We start from the raw sequence: 21,721 nt of genomic DNA on the forward strand, positions 1-21,721 counted from the left end.
CTCTCTCGCTCTCTCTCTCTCTATCTTTCTCTCTCTCTCTCTCTATCTTTCTCTCTCTCTTTCTCTCACTCCCTCTCTCTTTCTCTCTTTCTCTCTCTCTCTCTCTCTCTCTCTCTCTCTCTCTCTATCGCTATTTCGCGCTCTCTGTCTCGCCCTGTTTTTCTCTTTTTTTCGCTCTCTCTAGATCTCTCTCTCTCTCTCTCTCTTATTATCTTTCGCCCTCTCTAGATCTCTCTCCCTCTCTCTCTCTCTCTCTCTCCTTATCTCTCGTTCTCTCTTTCTCGCTCGCTCTAGATCTCCCCTTTCTCTCTCTTTATCTCTCGTTCTCTCTCTCTCTCTCTCCTTGTCTCTCTCTCTCTTTCTGTTTTATTTCCTTCGTCTCAGCCTTCCTCGTCATCTCTCGTCATTTTCTCTTATTCTCAGTCTCTCTATATCATTCGTATATTCTCGCAATATCAACTCTAGCGCCCTCTTTCTCTCTCAATCTATTTATATATCAATATTATTTCTCGAGCACGCTTACGTGATGAGTGTGTTTGTACGTACTGCGCGCGTGCACGTGCGTGCATGCTTCGTGTCTGTGCGTAATCCGCTTCAAATTTGAAATCGCGAGGAACGATAACCTCTCGCCTCAATCGCGGCACACAATGCCTCGTTTCATATACGTACCTAGTTAGTATAGACGTACGTAATGGAAGTGAACTCAATAGTGGATTCAATAGAATCATCTTCCTAGGGCAGGATCGCGCACAGTAATGGCAAGTGCTATGTAATTACTTTCGTCAAACCGACACGAAACCACACAACAAAACCAATATAGGCGCTCGAATTTTTCTCGTCTGATGCAGTGTATATCGTCTAGGCTGTTACTGGCGACGAACCCCACAGAAATATCAAGACTTCGCATACATAAACGCGATGCAAAAATACATTGCATGCAGAGTTAGTTGCCGACGAAACGGCAATACAGCCGAGGGTTTGCCTGATGACGGTGATGATATTTTCAGGTCAATTGATTCGGATAAGATGAATTCATGTCATGTGATTTGTAGGTAAACATTTCGGTTCATGCCATTCGTAGGTAACAGAAACAGGAGAAACTGAAAGCAGATATTTTATTAAAAATTAGTAGAAAAATTAATTTCAAGTTACGCGATTCGGATGAAATGATCCCAGTTCGTGCGATTCATACAACTAAAATTTCAGCTCGTTTAATTCGTAGCCAACAAAAAACAGAACGAACAATCACGTATTTTGCACACAAAAAACAGACAAAACAAACAAAAAACAGAAATGTGTGTCCGTGAACGCGGTTCTATTTCATCGCTCGATTGCGCGCTCCGAGCGTGCTAGAAGGTGGCGCCCTCATCCGCAAACACGAAGCCGTACTAAAAATACACGAAGATCGCCCGGTGCATGTCATGCCCAATTTCAAAGCTCCAGTGGAACCCGCCCCCCACCCCACCGCCCCGAGACTCTGCTAGAGCTAGAGTGTGGGAGAGCAAATGACACTCCCAAAAGACAATCGAGACTTTACCCTCGATGCAGAAAACGATGGCGCCACCAGTTACGTGGCGCTGTTGGTAATTTCCGGCGCAACATAAGCTCCTGCGGAGCGACTCAGCGTGCGCCGTTAGCTCTGTTAATATAGGTATAGATCGATGTATGTGTGCATGTGTACGTGTACGTGCGCCCGTGTGCATGTGCCTTGCCCGAACGTCGCGTATCTCGGTAATCGATTGGCCTGCGACAACACGCAAGAATCGTGTTGATTAATATCTCTCACGGTGAAAGATAAAGATAGCTAAAGATAGCAGCGGTCAGGTGAGGATGTACGTGCGAGCGCAGGCGATGACAGTGAAGCCGTATCTTAGACCGTACCCTAGACAGACGCGAAGGGGAGGGTTGACAGCATCGCGAGGAGTGTAAGGAGAAATCTATAGTCTGCGCCAAACATATATTAGGAAGAGATACCGAAATATGGATGGATATCATCAATATATATAATATATATATATATATGCATATATATATATATATATATATATGCATATGTGTACATTATGCGCGTGCGTGCGTGCGTGTGTATATGATCTATTCTAAGCTAATAAAGCACTATATGATAATTTCAACAATCAGCAAGGTACAAGCTCTAGAATCACTACTCATCATTTTTCATTTGATAATTTGATGCTACGATTTATCTTTCTACATTTTGCTAACTTCGTTCATGCGCGAAATTTGAAATTGAAAAAAAAATGTTACATAGTATGTTACATAGTATAGACTAATCCGAATGGCGACGTACTAGCAGTGTACGCAAAGTTGAAGAACTTGGTTGTTACATATGTATGGGTTAGGCACAGTAACAGCTATTATAGTCCCATGGATATAGCTCATAGTCATATGGATAAAGCCATAAAGGGAATTCGGCAAGTCTCTTCGATTTCTACTTTTGCTATTCTGATTCCATTTAATATATATGGATAGTCGGCATATGTTAAGTTGATTGCTATGATACATTGCTGTATCCATGTAGCCAGTAAAGGTAACGAAAAATTGCTCGAACGTGAATTCCGTTTTCGAACTTAATAACTTCCACAACATAATCAGAGATTCGTTCCCACGATAAATTGTAAGCCCAAAGTAATAATATGATCACACGCGTGAAATACACGTGTAAGCTTATTATCTGATGATGTAATGTGATGATATATACACCACAGATTTAAATTTAATACACCCGAGAGAATTTTGAATGTGTCGTGAAGAACACGGCGAATACGTGCCCACGCTTGATCATATAAAAAATACTGCATGAATTCCACGCTAAAAAATATTATAACTTTGGTGATCTTTTTCGTTCTTGTGATATCATATTGTTTTGTGTAGATGGTTTTTTTTAAAATAATTTCCGCACATCAGGGCAAATTTACAGGTGCGTATCCAAAATTCAGTAGTCATAATTTTTCACATTTCCATATGTGCGACTTCCAGCAACCGGGATGTTCGTAGCTTACACTGTAGGCATTTACGTGGGAGTGCATATCAGGACGGAGGAGGCACGCGTTATTAGACAGTGATGATAGTTTTATAAGCATCTCCTTTAAATAACTTTGCTTTCATACGAATTGCGAATATCGGCATTATTAATAGCACCTAGTTTCGCGTGATGCTTGCTGAGATGAAGTGCTAGTGTTATGGATATTGCCGTATTGCTGTTTTTCGGTACGAGCAGTGAATGACGAAACATCCATCTAATGTCTCGTTGCAGTGTATTTAGCAATGTGCGCTAAACTCGCTAATTACATTTTACCAAGAGCTAATAATACATTATTAGCATATGTAAATTACATCATTATAGCATAAGGTATTATTAGCTCTGGATTTTACTTACGGCAAGTGAGACGCGAACAAAGTATATATGCGTCACATGTAGTGAGACAGCGGGCGTTGCACTGCACTGTTGTAGGCAGCACGAATTTGTTAGTTGTGTGCTGCATGTTCTAATCCACTGTCCACGATTTTTCCCCGCGATTGATGATTCTTACGGAAAAATATTGATAGCAATTGTGCGTTAAATTTAGTTTGTGAATAATTACAAATTACAATTTTTTTCAGTGTGTGCGGCCATGCGACGAGGTATTCTCTGCCTATCTAGCCTGTTCGACCCTATGCAAGGTAATATATTATTCAAAGTCATTACGTAGTAATAATATTCTAAAATTTAACAAACTTCATATAACAAACCCTATACCTTGATACCTGTTGTTAACTCCTCAGTTGTTAACTCCTCAGTTAACTCCTCAGTTATTAAAACTCCTCATCAACCTTTTGAATCAGATTTTGTACCGGCGATGTGCAGTGTATTTTCTGGCGTTTAAAGGCATAATTTATTTTACTCTGTAACCATTCCTTGTAGGATTTCGATAACAGAAAAAATAATTACTTGAATCTGCTTTATTTGTTATTCTCGGCGGATTGATCGCAGCTTGTAAATGAAGGAATATCTGACTTCAGGCAGATCCGTTAACAGTATGGATGCACACAAGCACACGTTTGCAAACGAAATATGGATTTTGGGCATGCAGTGACGCTTCGTGTGATGTTTTTTAGACTATATATGCAAATGCTTCCATGCACGTCATAGCAGCACTCGACGCGCAACCTGGCAGCAGTTGATGATATAGTCACATTAAGTATGTCTATGTACGTGATTGCAGCTGCGTATCTATATAACGTGGTTATCGTGTCAGCGTGCATGCTCTGCATGTCTGGATGGCAGCTGAAAACTGGTTGACACGCGTCGTTCGTGCGCGACGGCGTGATGCCAACATCTGGCTAGATTTCTGACGAATCCTAAATTTCTAAACGCATTACAGTATCGATGAAAGGATTTATCGTTGACGGTAACATTCGTGAAACTGTAACACTGTACAACTATATGTGACTGTTTGGGTTACCCCACCCCCTTCCAGCACAAATTCCTTGTATGCATAATCTGTGTATGTACGGCGTGGAATAATACGTGATAATTATTGCTACACGGACGCAGCTGTCCGAAAACTAGGATACTTTTATAGTTTTATGGTTGTTCAGTATCAATGACACTGCTCTTGCAAGTCTCCTGTACTCGGGTGAAGCGCATCGCTGGTGCGGTCCTAAGCTCTAGAGCTATAGCCCTTCGCTATAGCCTGTGGCAGAGCGAAGGGCTATAGTTCTAGAGCTAGTGCGGTGCATGTCTATGCTATCAGCTTCCATCAACCCTTGCCCCGTGTGACGTCATGCGACGTGGCCATGACGCTGGATTTCACGAGAATCTCTTTATATAGGGGGAGTCTTGGCGCGACTGCTCTCTATACTAACGGTTCTATGCGTGTTGTATTACATGATATAGCCATGTCATCCCTGGTGCAGGGAAGGGCCCGCGTGCATCCCTGGTGCAGGAAGGCCGGTACTCCCTTGTTGCAGGAATGGGCCCGCGTTACTTCCCTGGTGCAGGGAGGCGCCCGCGTTGCATCCCTGGTGCAGGGAAGGGCCGCGTGCATCCTGGTGAAGGGAAGGTCCCCGGCGTACATCCCTGGTGCAGGGAGCTCCCGCGCTGATCCCTGGTGAGGCGAAGGACCCGCGTGCACTCCCTGCGTGCAGGGAAGGACCCGCGTACATCCCTGGTGCAGCGGAAGGGCACGCGTACATCCCTGGTGCAGGGAAGCGGCCCGCGTACATCCTGGTGCAGGGAGGGGCCGCGTGCATCCCTGGTGCAGGGAAGGACGCGCAGTGTGCATCCCTGGTGCAGGGAAGGACCCGCGTACATCCCTGGTGCCAGGAAGGACCCCGTTACATCCCTGCCGTGCCGGGAAGGGCCGCGTAAATCGCTGGTGCAGGGAAGAGGCCCTTTTCGTACATCCCTGGTGCAGGGAATGGCCCGGTGCTCCATGCGTGCAGGGAAAGGCACCCGCGTTGATCCTGTGAGGGGAAGGGCCGCGTGCATCCTGGTCGCAGGGAAGGCCGCGTACCTCCTGGTGCAGGGAAGGGCCGGTACATCCCTGGGCAGGGTAAGGGGCCCGCGTGCATCCCTGGTGCAGGGACGGGGCCGCGTGGGCATCCTGGAGCAGGAAGGGCCCGCGTGTCCATCGCCTGGTGCAGGAAGGCCGCGTGCATCCTGGTGCAGGGAAGGGCCCGCGGCATCCTGGTGCAGGGAAGGACCCGCGCTACATCACCATGGTGCAGGAGGACCGCGTACATCCCTGTGCAGGGAGGGTCCGCGTACCTCCCTTGGTGTCAGGGAAGGGCCTGCGTACATCCCTGGTGCAGGGAAGGGCCCGCGTACATCCTGGTGCGAGGATGGGCGCGTTACATCCCTGGTGCCAGGGGTGGGTCCCGCTGTGCATCCCTTGTGCAGGGAAGGGCCGCGTGGCATCCCTGTGGCTAAGGGAGGGTCCCGCGTTACATAACCTGCGTGCAGGGTATTAAGACCGCGTACAGTCGCTGTGCAGCAGGAAGGTCCCGCGCTGCATCCCTGGTGCAGGGAGGGGCCGGTACATCCCTGCGCAGGGAGGAGTCCGCGTCGCATCCCTGGGCAGGGAAGGCGCCCACGTGCATCCCTGGTGCGAGGTGGAAGCGACCCGCGGCATCGCCTGGTGCAGGAAGCTCCCGCGTGGATCCCTGGTGCAGTCATGCAGCGCATTAGCTACATCAAGCCAAGATGCTGGTGCCGACCGCCCTGTACATCGGTTCTCTATGTGTGGTGTGTGTGTGTGTGTGTGTGTGTGTGTGTGGTGGTTGTTGTGTGTGTGTGTGTGTGTGTGTGTGTGTGGTGTGTGCTGTGCGTGCGCTGCGTGCGTGCGTGCGTGCGTGCGTGCGTGCGTGCGTGCGCTGCGTGCCGTGCGTCGTGTATGTCTATGTCTATATATGTACGTTTTGCATTGTAGGAGATCGCGACGCCGGAGCTATGCTTTCTGTCGTGCAGCTTCCTGAAGAACGTGACGACGTATAAGCCGGGCCGCTGTCCGGCGATCAGCGAGGTGACCGGTTTCGCAGCGGCCTGCGTGAAGAGCTGCAACAAGGACGGAGACTGCGACTCGAGCAGGAAGTGCTGCGAGAACGGATGCGGTCGCACGTGCCAGGACCCCGTCGGTCAACTGGAAGGTAAACATAACCGTAGCGGGGCATCGATTACTCGCGTGCGCGCGTGGGGGGTGGGGGTTTAGCGGCGGCCGTTATTATAGCTTATAGCTTTACGGTTGTGCCGCCGCCGCCGCCGCCTCGCTCTGCTGCCGTGTGAGTCTACATAGCACGCGGTGCGTTCCCGTGACAGAGCAAACTGCTATAGAGGTAGAGCTAGCTACCATTACAAATAATCAGTGCGAATGCATTTTGCCTGATCACTTAGTTTTCCTTAGGGACGCGCACGTTTACTTTTATATACCGCCTATATGCGGTGTCTGCTTTGAGAATCCTCCGTGTTTGGAATTGTTCGCGCGTGGGAGAGCATTTTTTACAGAACTGGGGTTCGCTGCACCATTCCTGACAAAACACGCATTTATTTCAGTGCACACATCACCATATCTCTCTAAACGGCTAGTGTATATCTGCGGTCTTTTGCTCAGTTGCAGCATTGCAACCTTTTCAATGTGTGTGTGTGTGTATGCATGCGAGTCTGTACGATCAATCGATAGCTGCCAAATGGGATAGAACCACACACTGAGTTGTGCATAGTGATCATAAAGACCGACACGTGCTACTGATGGAACTATTTAATCGGAACCTAGCGGCTAGGGCGGCTAGTATAGCCATGCCCTTTTTTTGTCAGCGCTTAAAAGACTAAATATTTATATAATTGATGTCAGTCGGAATGATTCACACCCTTATGATGACAGACGCCTGAAAAGCGTGCAGTTTTTTACGTCCTAGACGGTTGGTTTGATATGCGTGAATAGTAGGAATATATATTTATTTCCTTTTCCATTACCCGGAATTCTGCAAATGGATCTAACTAAACTTGTTTGACATTTCTCGTGGTGTAGTAATGACCGAGCGAATGCTCGAATAGTTTGCTTCCCCGGGGAGTTTGAATATATTATAATTTATATACACGTACATTATTTGCTGTGCACACCAGAGACTGCTTTTTATAAAGTGTACTAAACCAGAAAATATCCGCAGGTAGAAATGTCAATTAGATAATTTCTCATTTGTGTGATGGAAGCAGCTTTTGGCAGCTACGCGTAAAGCTGGCACCAGCATGAAAAGTGCTTGATAGATATGAATCTGACGTCTGATCAGTTGTGACCGTCGGAATATATTCTTTTGTTAGTTTTTAAACTTACTTATTAGATGTTTTCCTCCGGGTAGAAATCCAGTTGTTATCTATCTTGGAAATCATGCAAACATCGATAGAGTTTATAAGTATATATATAGCTTGTTCATTGACGACTATATGTTCGACTATGTTTGACAGGGAGCTTTCGACGTCGTTATTTTACCAACACTAACCTTAGACGGGCAAATTAGTATACACCCAGATTTGTTATGTGAGAAAATACTATAGGTAAAGACAAATGTGCAAAAATCGGTGATGACAATCACATATATTCAGGAGTAGATAATAGGGACTATTATTATCCGATTATCCGATTATCCTATTATCTACTCCTGATATATTCCATCTAATACCGCGTACAGACTGCAAAATTTGAACCTACATTAAACTGGTGCGGGTTAGGCGCGCGTCAAATCGTTGCGTACAGACACAGCTTGGTGCGGGATAACTTATCCCGTGATAAGTTATTCCGGGCCTGGCCCTCCTTAATTTGCGGGGCCAAATTGGTGCGGGCCAACGCGTATTTGAAGCGTGATAGCATGTACACACTGCGAAAATTTGACACGCGCATGGCGCGCACTAGTTTGATACCATATCAAATTTTCAGTCTGTATGGGGTATCATTCATCTATTTAGAGAGTTGAGGGTCAAACAGTGCTGTGTCTTTAGCTTTTATTGTTCTCTGTCTATTCCTTGGGAGCAGTGTAGGCCTACCGGTTGTAGACATGATACAGATACATAACTAGTGATCAAATTCAGTTGTCATTTACAATCAGATCCGACCTATGGCCAATCTGTGCCAGCAATCTATATATTGGTCTGGTATCTAAAATTAGCGATCGGCCAAGCTCTTGTTTCATCATTCGCTACGGCACAGATAAAAGTCTTCCGATATCTCATGATCTCTTCGTACGTATACGCGAAGGCTATACATGCACCCAGTAATAACTAGCGCTCGCCGCGAATTTGTCAGTTTATAAACATTTGCACGTTCGCGTACCCCAAGGGTTGCAACAGCAAGGCAGCGTATAAGGCCCATATTTCATACTCAACGCATGTTCATGTCTGGGTGCGATAAGGCAATCCTAACCATTACAAACTAATTCAATATAGCAATATGGCACCAGCGGGAGTTTCTCATTTTTAACCACGATTACATTTTATTCGGTATCCCGATATTCGACTTGGTAGTATCGGTCAATGTTTGTGCCGATTTTGTATGAGGTGTGTGCAATTTACACCAAATCAATGTAGCACACGCTAGACGGTGGAATTCATGCGACTTCATCACGTACACATGAAAAGGCGAAATATAACGCTGCAGGTCGCGAAATATATATATATACACACTTAAATGTCATTTCATCACTCGTCGCTGCAGGTCTACCGGACATACCAGAGAACCTAACTGTGATGGAGAGGAAAATTGGCACATCGTTTCAGCTAGACTGGGACGTTGTCGATGATTTGGAAACATCGGAGCCGATCGTGTTTGTCGTTGAAGGCAAGTCTAACATCGGCAGGCATCACAGTGAACACCACATGGCGCGCTGGGAGTACCTGGGCAAGGTATATATATACGCTATATTTATAAAGCATGGAAAAGCACATATGTTTTATCAATATGTTTGATTTTACATTTGATATATATCACTGCGATCTGAGCACACACAACAGACGTCAGGGCGATTATTAAAGATCCTTGGCTGGTCTTGCAATATATGTACTCACGGTCACCTTAAATAGATATATATATTATCATGCATCTAGCATGCCATGGTTCATTAACAAGATCAGAAATTACTTGTGTTTACACGTGTTTGGTGAAATATGCGTGTCCAGATAATTGTATAATCCACACGTATACCTACGATACGTCACGACACAAGGATATGTGTGTGCGTGCGTGTGTTTGTGTGTGTGCGTGCGTGTGTGTGCGCGTGTGCGCGCGTGTGTGTGTGTGGGTGTATGGGTGTATGTGTGTGCGCTGCGTGTGTAGCGTGTTGTTGTGTGTGTGTGTGTGTGTGTGCGCTGCGCGAGCGTGTGTGTATTGTTTATTGTGTGTGTGTTGTGTGCGTGCGTGTGTGTGTGTGTGTTTGTACGCGTGTGTGTGTGCGCGCGCGCGTACGTACATGCATGCGTGCATGTGTGCGTTTGCGTGTTTGTGAGATGTGGGTGCGTACGCGAGTGCATGCGGTTTGTCTGTTTTTATCTAAATTACTATTGTGAAGCGCGGTATGGCGTACGCGACGTGCGTGCCAGCGCCGCGCGCGTTGATGTGTGTTGTGTGTTGTGTGCTGTGTGTGTGTGTGTGTGTGTGTGGTGTGTGTGTGTGTAGTGCGCGCGCGTTGCGTGCGTGCGTGCGTGCGTGCGTGCGCATGTGCGTGTAAGTCGTGCGTTCGTGCGTGTAGCAGTTATGTAAAAGATATGAAACTGGTCTAGTATCAGCTAGATGTCAACCTGGTCTACCATCAATTGAATGATCTAGGGAAGGAAACATTTCTAACGTGCAGCTTTCTGGCATAAATCGGGATGAAACATATATACAGCCATAGCTTTTGTTATCTAATATCCTCATATCCTAAGTCAGCAGATGTGCGACAGACTAAAGTGACTAAAATTTATAGCCTCAAGTGACTATGTTACTAAACTCAAGTGACTATGTTACTAGACTCAAGTGACTATGTTACTAGACTCAAGTGACTATGATTTATATGTGAAAAACTTCGAAATGAGGGAAGTGGTCGTTTTAAAATATTATGTAATTGACATTTAATTGGCAATCAAATGTTTAACAGTTCATAATAGGATTCTTACAATTAGAGCAGCATTTGGGCAAGCCTCAGCAACGCCTTTGTTTCAGTAATAATAATAAATCAATCTGACAAGCGCAAACCAGTCAAATAAAATTGTTGGATAGAATTACTTGAAGTCCCGTTGAGGTTCACTTCCTACAGTATAGATTTCATATTGAGATTCTGTCAATTACATGACAGAGTAGTGTATAAATATATAATTTTACAAGGTACATATATCACGTGATATAGTTTAATTGGTAGTTTGTTTTTCTTTATTCAGTCCATTCACTTAAAACCAATTTTCGTTTGCAATGTACTTCTCTATAGGTAGGTTACTCACCCGTGTTAATTGCATGATAGGAAATGTTACATGAATTAATGTTTTCTGTACTTCATATGCAGACGACAATGCGTACAATGAAAATACTAAAAGATGTGCTGCCAGGTCACTGGTATGAATTCAAAGTAGCAGCTGTGAACAGGAATGGCACCAAAGGATATTCAGGCAAAAGCAAACCGATTACGTTATCAAAAGGTATAGATCCGTAATCAAAATGGGAATAATTATAATAAAAACTAAATCCTTTAAATGTGTATTGTATTTATTCATACATAGCAATAGTTACAGCTAAATATAGTTGTAATATACATAATATATATATATATATATACATATATGAGCTGTTATCTAGATTTTGAGATTACTCTTCTTGAGACACGTTTTTTTTATCCTGATGTATGTAAATATATATAAACTGTATATATTAAATTTCTTAGCTTTTTTATGAGAGACTGCCTGCTAGAGTATTTGTATAGAGCTATGCAAGCACGTACTAGCTGAAATGGCATCTTATCGCTAAAATTGCACATCGTTTCGAAAATTAATTGAGCAGTTGCTAGTTAATAATGAGTTTGATGGCAGCAATTTGGGTTTAAATTTCCAGAATATAAATTAGAGCTGTCAAGCATTATATTTACTTTGGTATTCTGCAGCCTAATAATGATGCTCTAATGAAGTAATATTTAATTGCACTCTTATCAAGAATGGAAATTGCATGGCCATGCAAGTTGCCGTTTATAAATTGTATGGAAATTTTTCACACCCATGCAGAATTAACATGCCGCTGGGAATATAATGTAAACTCAGTTAAGGCTTTCAAGGGTGAAAATCTGTGTCGTATACGCGTTGTCGCAGTTGTTTCTATCAGGAGACTACTGAACTGAGCTTGCTTCATCACGCTTGGCACCAGCACTGTTTCATCATGCGAGCGGCAGTGCATCAAACATCACGCTAGGCTCAAAGCTCTGCTGATATGTTGTTTCAGAGCCAGAGCCGCCACATGTGCCGGTCAACCTGACGGTAGGTGAGACGCGCATCATCAACGGTAAAGTGTCGTTGACGGTGCATTGGGAGGAGCCAGTAAGCGACCTGCCTGTCGTTCGATACAAGGTCTACTGGAGCAAGCGGTTGAGTGTCGTCAGTCCGACGCTTGTCTCGCTACAGGAGTACAAGAAAGCTGTGTCATCTGTGAGTTGGACATGACTCCACTGTGTATCCAAGTTTAGATTGATCACAGCAGTGCTAGCCTAATTAATTAGCCTAATTCATCCAGTCGTATTTGGTATAATAGTATTGAAAATTGCAACTATAGAGATGAAATTTCGTTAATGAAAGTAATCGACGCATCCAAATAGCATGATTGCCCGATAGCTCTATAGCTAAACATTGTTGCGATAGGAAGTTTTTGGAAAACCGCTTACACAACGAAATGTTAGCATCTTGGCGTGCACATATAAAAAAACACACACAAACTTGTCTAGCTCTACTAACGAAAAACAATATATCCAATATATTTAATAATCTATCCAATAATCAACAATTATTTCACTTAGGCAGATAGGAAATTTAAATTGGTGTGGTTTCTAGTACTTTACAAGGGAAGCTCTGCGAACAAAAGCCTCGTCTACAGGACGAACCTTAACTCGAGTTAGCGTGAACTCGAGTTAGCTTAACCTCGCCAGTCGATCAAGGTTAAGCTAACTCGAGTTACCGCTTAAACTCCGTGCCATTACCTTAACTTTACTACCCCGTGTAGACTAGTTTTTTTGTTTTTCCCCGTGTAGAACTACCTTAACCGTGTAGACGCTTAACTGCGTGAAGTTTAGCGAATAGTACTACGTGGCACACACAGGACGCAACGCCACGATGCACGACGGTGTACGTGCACATGCACGCACGCACGTGCACACGCACGCACGAACGCACGAACGCACGTGTACGTACGCACGCACGCACGCACAGTTACGTGCACACACAGGACGCACGCACGCGCATGCACGCACGTGTACGTGCACACGCACGCACGCACGCACGTCTACGTGCACATGCACACGCGCGCACACACGCACGTACGCACGCACGCACACATGCACACACGTGTACCTGCCACAAGCACGGCACGCACGCACGAACGTGTACCTGCACACGCGCGCACGCACGCACGCACGTGTACGTGCACACACACGACGCCGCACGCATGCACGCACGTGTAGGGTACTCACGCACGCACGCATGCACGCACACGTGTACGTGCACACGCACGCACGCACGTGTACGTGCACATGCACGCACGCACGCACATGTACGTGCACACGCACGCCACTCACGCATGCACGCACGTGTACGTGCACACGCACGCACGCACGCACGCACACACACACGCACGCACGTTTACATACACACGCACGCACGCACGCACGCACAGCACGCATGCATAATAAATCGGTAATAATCGCTATCGGGTGTTGTCGTGTAGACGCTACAATAATCGCTAACTCGAGTTAACGCTTAACTCGAGTTAGCTTAACTCGAGTTAAGGTTCGTCATGTAGACGAGGCTTAAGTGTATTATTGCACTATGTTATTTCAAGTTGATTGATTTTGTCCATCAAGTAAGTATATACTTTCTAGGACAAGTCATCATACACGATAACGGAGCTGCTCCCAAACACACCATACAACATACAGGTATGTACAGCTTCACATCAGCGACCGCCTTATAATGATACTCTTGACAAATTATGCATTATATCAAGAGCTAATAATACATATTATTAGGTATTATTAGCTCATGATTATATGTTTATTTCATGTCTTAGGTGCAAGCATTTTCACAGTATGGAGACACGAGGCTGCGAGGTGACAGGACGTCAGTTGACATCACTACACCACCGCTGGAGAATGGGGGTGAGTTGCTAAAAATGTTGATCTACAGCAGAGAATTCTGAAATTCTGGAAGGGAGGAGTCTGCTAAATGCAAAAAAGGACGGGTTTGAATGGGAAATTGTGAAAATGGGAAATCCTCCATATTTGTAATAAATGCCAGTGCAATCCAATCGATTCTGACTATATATTTTCCATTTTGAAGTCCTTTTTTTAACTGAGCAAAGATTTATAACAATGTACAGTGCAATGCAATGCCAATATATATATATATATATATATATATAATACGTTAACTAGTAGATAGTGACTAGATTGTTCTCATTTGCAGGCAATGTAGTAACTGGTCCAGTTCTTTTTGTCCATCCCTCACTCGGTGCAGCTGTGAATGTCACGATAGAGGTTCCATATTTCCAGAATGGGCTGCTCAAAGCTCGGGTCACCTGGGCTTATCCACCAGGTATCCAATTGCTATATTTTACTTGAAGTTGCTGTGAAATTAATAGTAGATAAGGATTCAAACTGAGAATAGATCGAGGACCAAACTGGAGTAAATATGGCCTATATTCAAAATTTGAACAATTCTTTTACATTAACCAAGTACCTATTCACACTTTGGTTTTTTAATTTTTACATCATTACTATATATTCGATGAATCGCTGATCACCAGCCATCTCATATTCATGTTTTACTCTAGGGTCCAGAGCATTGGTCAACAAGTTTCTCATTCACTGGGCTCCTGGGGTATGTCTGGGTCGCACAGCCAATGGAGAGAATGTCATTACCAAGACACTAGGAGGGACCACACATGTAAGTTTCACCTTGAAAAGGGTTCAATTAACCCAATTATCATCCCGCATCTAGGGGTTTTACTGATCGTTTTTTCTTATGTTCTATCAGGAGTAAGTAATCTGTTATCAATCTATATTGGTCATTGTTATAATTGAAGTTCTAGTGTTGTGGCGCCATCTGTTAGAACGATATTAGTAAAATTGATTATTTGTAAGCACTTTGAGTGGACAGACTGCCAGTGTCGGTTACTTATGTGTTTACTTAGCAGAACACTTTCGTAGTACAGTATAGGTTAAAATAGGAGCATCACAGCCTGGGCCAACATCATGAGTCCACTTCAGAGCACTTGACCTGTTGAGATATGATCCCTTTAGATACAGTGAAATTGATAATACATTTAATGAAATATGATTGTGGTGACGTGCAAAGCGGCTAGGGGTGGTCATATAATATCAACCTTAAACCACTGGTTTGCACTTGGTTAAAGCTGTGCATTTTCTTCACCCACTGACATAACATATGATTAGTGCTTGCTTTCAAGTATTAAAATCAGAAATGTATTTTTAGGAACCATTCTTTGACGTTTATGATCTTCGCTACAACTGCCGGTACACAGTTACTATTCAACCTACAACAGAAGATGCTCAGATTGGAAGACGAACATCAGTTGAGTTTCATACTCCTGCTTGTGGTGATGCAATCATTGTAGGTGACATCACACCTGACTGCCCAACACCTGGTATGCTTTATTTAAACAAATATATTTAAAGGGATACTACACCCAGGAATTTTAGGGTATATTATGATATTAAATGCATAAATAATAGTGTATTTCGTAAAATTTCTATAATCATGCATTCACATTTGTCATAAAACAACAGTCAGTTTCGAAATCTTTATTTTTGGCTGCTGACATGACACCCCACGATTGTGCTGCCACCATGACGAAGTCGCGCTTTTTCAGATTTATTTTTCACGTTACAAACCGAGGGCTAATCACAAAAGTGCTTATGACACTTATGTTTTAATATTCTCTTCTTTAATTATTTTTTTCAGAAGTGGGTATTTATATACAGGGTATCAGTTATATATCAGCACAATTACTTTTTGTAGCACCTGGTCAACCCTCTGCCCCCGAGAATGTTACACACATGATCATCATAAGCCCGGATAACATTATATCTGCGACAATACAGTGGGATATGCCGGGCCAGTCTGATAGGCCTGTCACTGGTTATCGCATCATTTATGGCAAGAAGCCATCATTCCTTGACAAATTGGAAATTGTGTCAAAGGTAGGTTATAGACTATACACACTCAAATTAAACTAGATTCACATTACAGAATGTTTGCCACCCACCTTGACATTTAATGCTATTATGAACATATCTCAGGAAAAATGTGCTCATAAATACACAATGATAAGTTTTTAAATATATGAACATGACAGGAATTTCCACAACTTTACTTCAGTATTTCTAAAGCTGTTTTTTTTATAGTTTACACGAAAAGATTTTTTACCCAATGCTTAACACAAACTATTTCTGTACATTTTCTTAACCATAATAAAATGCAGTTATGCTTATAGTTTTCAGTCATGCAACAGTTTTTATTGAATAAGCAAGTTTTAATTTTAATATCTTAAACAGTTTAGATCCTTTTCAATAATTAATACCATTACCTTAGTACATGTGGGAATTTCAGTATTGCCTGTGCACAATATAAACGAACATAACATTGACTATTTGCTGTCTTTTCTACAGGAGAAACATTCTATAACGCTACACGGACTGCATCAAGCAACAGACTACATGGTCAAAGTGCAGGCGGTCTCAGAAGTAGGCTTGGGGCAGCTTGCCCACCTAGAGTTTAGCACACCTAAGTTTCACTCAACAAAGGCTGATGATGGTAAGTTTCTGGATCTTGTTTGCTATTATACTTTCTAGTTCATCTATGAACAAGGATCAAATTAAACCATGCAGAAGTATGCACATTGTAAAACGATTGTAATAATGGTAAAAAAGTTATGCTAGCATATTGCACGAATTATGCACTATAGAGAAACTTTGTATAGATTGTTTTCTGCCAGCACACACATCTCATTCTCATGTCTTTATATCTATGAAAGTCAAATGCCTAGACTGGCTCACTGCCCTTAACTTATTGCTGCACTGTGCGGGTACCTATGAAATTAAGTTCAGGACAGGGAACTCCAGACCAGTCTAAAATGTCTGTGCTTGTCTGTCTGTCTGTCAGTCATAAAACCGTCTAGAAATAAAGCAACAATTGTGGGACACTGACAGTCTTGCAGTGGCAGTAATGAACTACAGCCGAAGAGGACATGGCAAATTAAAATTCCACGACTGTAAAATTCGCGAGACCCTAAACCAAATGTATATTAACCAATGCATACAGTGCTTCTGTCGTTAGTACACTTCCTATCGTGTACCACACATTCCGCTCTATTGCTAGCCATCATTTATTTCCTACTCTCCAGTTATTAGGCTTCCTTCCGCATTTCCCCTCCAACATATTAGGTGCTTATAACTGCGTCTGTGCACATTGCGCAATTCAATTGATACAGCCCTGTAGTTACGAAATAAGCATCCCACCAGCCATGCGGCTGCCCCCCTCAGTCATCCCTGGGTCGTCTGTGCGTAGGAGTGCTAGTGCACGCGTGAATATGCCTATTGTACCATCAATCACAAACCATCTAAGGTTAAACAGCTTCTTATTCATGATTTTATCCGGGCAACGTCCAGTACTGTTGCTAGTACATTTATGTTTTCATGTTTTTCACAGTTCACATTGCAGATGACGACATCCCATCATCGACACATAAAAGCTATGATGGAGGAGGTGAGGAAACACCGGAGGTAAAGCCGCAATTAAAATCCAGGGAGACTGTACAAGTGCTTTCAGAGATGTCACGCAGAAACCGCGCATCTCTGAGTAGAAGCACCTCGTCAAATATTGTATCGTTGTTAATCTCAGTGATAACTTTAATGCAATTCATGATGCAGGGCAGAAGCTAATACATATACCTGCCTTTTGATGGTGTATATTTAGTAAATTTGATACATCGGTATTGGCTTACGTCAAGTAATACCTGCTTTTTTATTTAGATCTACGCGTACACTGCTGCTACTATTACATTTATTGTTTATGGTATCAAATTTGTATCATTTTCAGTTATCACAGCTGGTGCTAGGGTGCACGTACATATTACTGTCCGTGGCCTTGTATGTAGAGCTTAATGATGTCAGGTAGAGACGAATGAAATACATAATTATGCAGTTGTGTGTGAAATGAGAGTTGTGTCGTTTGGTAAGCATGTCTTTTGTAATTAGGGTAAAGCAACCTTAAATGAGTATGATTGTTCCATCTCTCTGATAATGGTTTGCTTCAATACTGTGCAATTTTTTGTGAACATATGGAGATAGTTGCGTTTTTAAGTGATTAGTAGTTAATGTAAGTGGTGATTGAACCGATCTAGACACTCACATACATATATACTTCAGTTAGGCCAGCAAGTGCCTAGTATGTGTGTAAGCGTGTTGTGATCTGCACCACCACTAGTAGATTCGTGTCATTTACACAATGCTAAACATTCCAACAGTGTGCAATCTTAATGGGGGCACTGTGTACTTTTGCCTTGAGATTTTTATTGTAATACTATGGATATATAGTATTGTATAGCAGATTGGTGTTACGTTTATTCTTAAAGCAATTCTAATAGACTGTACCTAGTCTGTTTTCCAGACTCATGCATGAGATTGAGTGATGACTGCAGTATACGTGCTCTGGATGAAATTAAGACAATTAAGGCAGCATTGCCCAGGGAATTATACTAGAATAGATGGACCCCACTGCACGTGCAGTGTGAAAGTATCATAAGTATTCACTTTGTGCAAATACAATATGCTTCGTCATTATTTCATTTAAAATCTCATATTTAATAACATGGGTCCATATTCTTGTCAGTGCTTGGCAAGCGCTGAGGTAGGTATGACCATAAACACGCATACACGCATGCACGCACACACAAAGACATATTCTCATTGTATAAATATGTATACATTGTATAGGTATATTCACGGTATAACTGTATATTTACACATGGAACCCAACCAGGCAGTGTGATATAGCCGAGAAATTCTGACGTGAGAACAAATTTAAATTGAAAACATGTCCCTTAATTACTACCATGCCTATAATTTCCCGTTCATTACTACCCTACAATTTTAATGCATACGCCTGTTGCAAACGCGCATAACATGCGCAGTCAGCATATATCTAAACACCGTATCCACGTAGTTCTTGTACGTACGTACGTACGTAGAACATTGTAGTGTCTTCGTAACAGCGCAAAATACTACGCTTCTATGCAAATTTAATTTGTTTTGCATGAAAGTAACCTGAAACCACTTTACAGTTCATTTAATTGTAGCTATTGGGCACAGGCACGTATTAGAAAGAAGAGTTAGCAACGATCGTAAATGTCCAAACACTGACCATGGGCTTGTACCCCATTAATTATCATTGATATTATCATTCATGTGAACTTGCTCTATTAATGGAAATTCATGCACCTAAGATACTATAGCTGCTAGCTCCCGCCACTCATCGTTGCGTAATCTAGGCAACAGGGAATCAGGCGATATGCAGTCTGCAATGAAATTCAATAGCCAGATTCTTATACCAGCAGTTCCACTTTCGATCTATTTATGGACCGACCATGCAATGGACAAACATGAACTGACCAAAAACCATTCACTCAAATGTATCAGAAGTGGAATCTTTTTGTGCATCTGTTATGCTGATAGAGCAGCTGAAAAGTATGTAATATACAGTCGTACGAATTTTTCGATATAATTGTCCCATTTATCATATAAGGCATATGCCCCTATGGCCATAGGCCCACTAAGGCATATATGCCTATAGCGTCAGAGGTGTTTAAATATTAAAAAAATAGTATATCATTTATTGAAATTTAATGAAATATTCCTGTGTTAGCATATTGTTAACATGTGGTTTGTAGTCTGTGTATGTACATGTTAAAGCTGTGATCGAGATATTTTCAGGTTTTATTTTACTCATTAATTGAGATGAATTTGACCTTTTTGTCATTCCTTTTAGTGTACCCGGGTACGTAGTTTATGTGACAAATTTCCTGTAAGACCAACTTATTTTTTATGCATGTAGGTACCGGTAACACAAAGCAGGTAAATATCTACAGCCACCAAATCTAGCTTTGCATTGAGCTACCTAACCTATGTTTTGGTTCATTGTTTTTTTATAACTTGAAAACCGTACATTAGATATTTGTAGTGATAATTTGAGCATCGAACCAAAAACATTATACTACTTTCAGGAGCGTAGCTAACCCATTTTTCCTGGGGAGGGGGGCAAAGCCATGTGCATGGTGTGTTCTGGAAAGGTGATCACCATTGACCGACCATGTATTGTATCTACTTTTTTTTGGGGGGGGGGTACCCCCGCTAGCTATGACGATGACTTTACCATGAAACGTTCTATATACGTGCCGATTAAATAACCTAGGCATGATTGTGTATGAGGGTTGTTCAAGATTAGACTGGGACATGTCCCGTCAGAATTCACGAAGTATATATCTATAACATGTAAATGATTTGCTTTATTTGACTACTTACTGGATTATTGCTCTTGTGCAGTACTGTAGACCAATATTCAGGGATGTAGTGTAATCCCTTGTGGTCATGCATCGTTTACGTGTATATAAAGCATTGTCTTCATGTGTATCACGTGGTTTAGGATATGCAATTGTTCTGATTTTCTGTACTTATACCAGTCGTCGAGGGCCAGTGAGGGTGCATTATACCAAATATGAACGCACTTGTGCATAGAATAGATCTGTATAACCTAATATTTTTCCGTGCATCATCGATGCGTTTTTGGGTTTCTTTGGCGTATTTCATTAAATATGCACATTGTCACGCAGTATTTAGTCAAGCATCACGTTATCTACTTTTGATTTCCTACACTGTCTCACTGCTAGCCATCCAGCAATGATAGTTCACAGAGAGGTAGCAGTTAAGTTAATTTCGCAGATTATAGTAAAAATAGTGAGAGCCTCATCAAACTCGATAATTGCATATACATTTGGTTATAGCTAAGTGAACCAGTATAGTATTACATTCCACAGTACTGTCAACCTGTATGTCATCGGTGAGCTTAAGGACAGCAGAAATAGCATGCCTCATTGCCACTACAGACGCCCTGGCTGCAATAATTACCAGCGATAGCGGTATTGCAATATAACGTTCTGAAGAAAACGTCTATACGTTCGGCAGCGAAGTAGTCGCAACTGTACAAACTGTAAATAGCAGGTTTTTACTCTATTCGACTGTGCAAGTATACTCCTGTTTCAGTTGCATTCTTAATAATATAATTTACTTGATGATGGATAGTGCCTGTATATGTTGTTTATTTCGGTTAAATGAATATGAAGAACATTTTAAAACATAATTATGTATCATGAATTTTATTGGAAGATACACAGTGCAATATGAACGCACTAAATCTGATTAACAAAGTATATACAGTTCCAAGCATATGGAACCAAATTATCTGTCACGTTGTCAGAAATGCCATTGGTACCGGCACGTCATACCCGTGAATGTACAATGGCAACATTATACTACCTAGACCAGACTCCATACATCGTATTCTGGATTGTGTTGAATTGGTTAAAATTCAGTATCCAGTAATCACTTGCAATGCACTATTAGTATGAGTACTCGTAATTACAACGTTTGCCACACTGTGCAATTTGTAGGTGTCACCCAGGCAGACAAGCGAAGCCTATACGTTACGTTACGTACCTGCCACTTATTCGCATGAGCAAGTTCTGGGAGTCGACCAAAACCATTTCTGAGTAATGACACACTTGACAACAGGACAGTGCAGCTTCTATGATATGCATTTATGTGACATGCACTGTGTTCAAAATACTTGGTATACAATTACATGAGGTACACATACATGTTCAAATATTTCGAGTTTACACATTAATTACCGTGATACGTGTAATCCTCCAGATCAGGT

At 42.5% G+C, this 21,721-nt stretch overlaps 1 protein-coding gene across 3 annotated transcripts in view; it reads left to right on the forward strand.

The window, feature by feature from the left end:
* The window catches only part of LOC106805459 (anosmin-1-like), a 66,887-nt gene extending 45,804 nt beyond the window's left edge, over positions 1-21,083 (forward strand). The window contains exons 3-15 of one of the 3 annotated variants that reach the window (XM_014807047.1): positions 3,622-3,681; positions 6,432-6,648; positions 9,204-9,391; positions 11,023-11,155; positions 11,946-12,148; positions 13,591-13,647; positions 13,779-13,866; positions 14,174-14,302; positions 14,541-14,653; positions 15,203-15,374; positions 15,749-15,930; positions 16,399-16,543; positions 17,438-21,083. In XM_014807047.1, the coding sequence (XP_014662533.1) occupies positions 3,622-3,681; positions 6,432-6,648; positions 9,204-9,391; positions 11,023-11,155; positions 11,946-12,148; positions 13,591-13,647; positions 13,779-13,866; positions 14,174-14,302; positions 14,541-14,653; positions 15,203-15,374; positions 15,749-15,930; positions 16,399-16,543; positions 17,438-17,670 (1,920 nt within the window). In that variant the 3' untranslated portion in view covers positions 17,671-21,083. The remainder of the gene's footprint in view (positions 1-3,621; positions 3,682-6,431; positions 6,649-9,203; positions 9,392-11,022; positions 11,156-11,945; positions 12,149-13,590; positions 13,648-13,778; positions 13,867-14,173; positions 14,303-14,540; positions 14,654-15,202; positions 15,375-15,748; positions 15,931-16,398; positions 16,544-17,437) is intronic. The other 2 variants (XM_014807048.1, XM_014807049.1) reach the window with 2 other exon arrangements.
* Positions 21,084-21,721: the final 638 nt, after the last annotated feature.

The sequence above is a fragment of the Priapulus caudatus genome, unplaced genomic scaffold (assembly GCF_000485595.1).
Source record: "Priapulus caudatus unplaced genomic scaffold, Priapulus_caudatus-5.0.1 Scaffold114, whole genome shotgun sequence".
In the NCBI taxonomy this organism is placed as follows: Eukaryota; Metazoa; Priapulida; class Priapulimorpha; order Priapulimorphida; family Priapulidae; genus Priapulus; species Priapulus caudatus.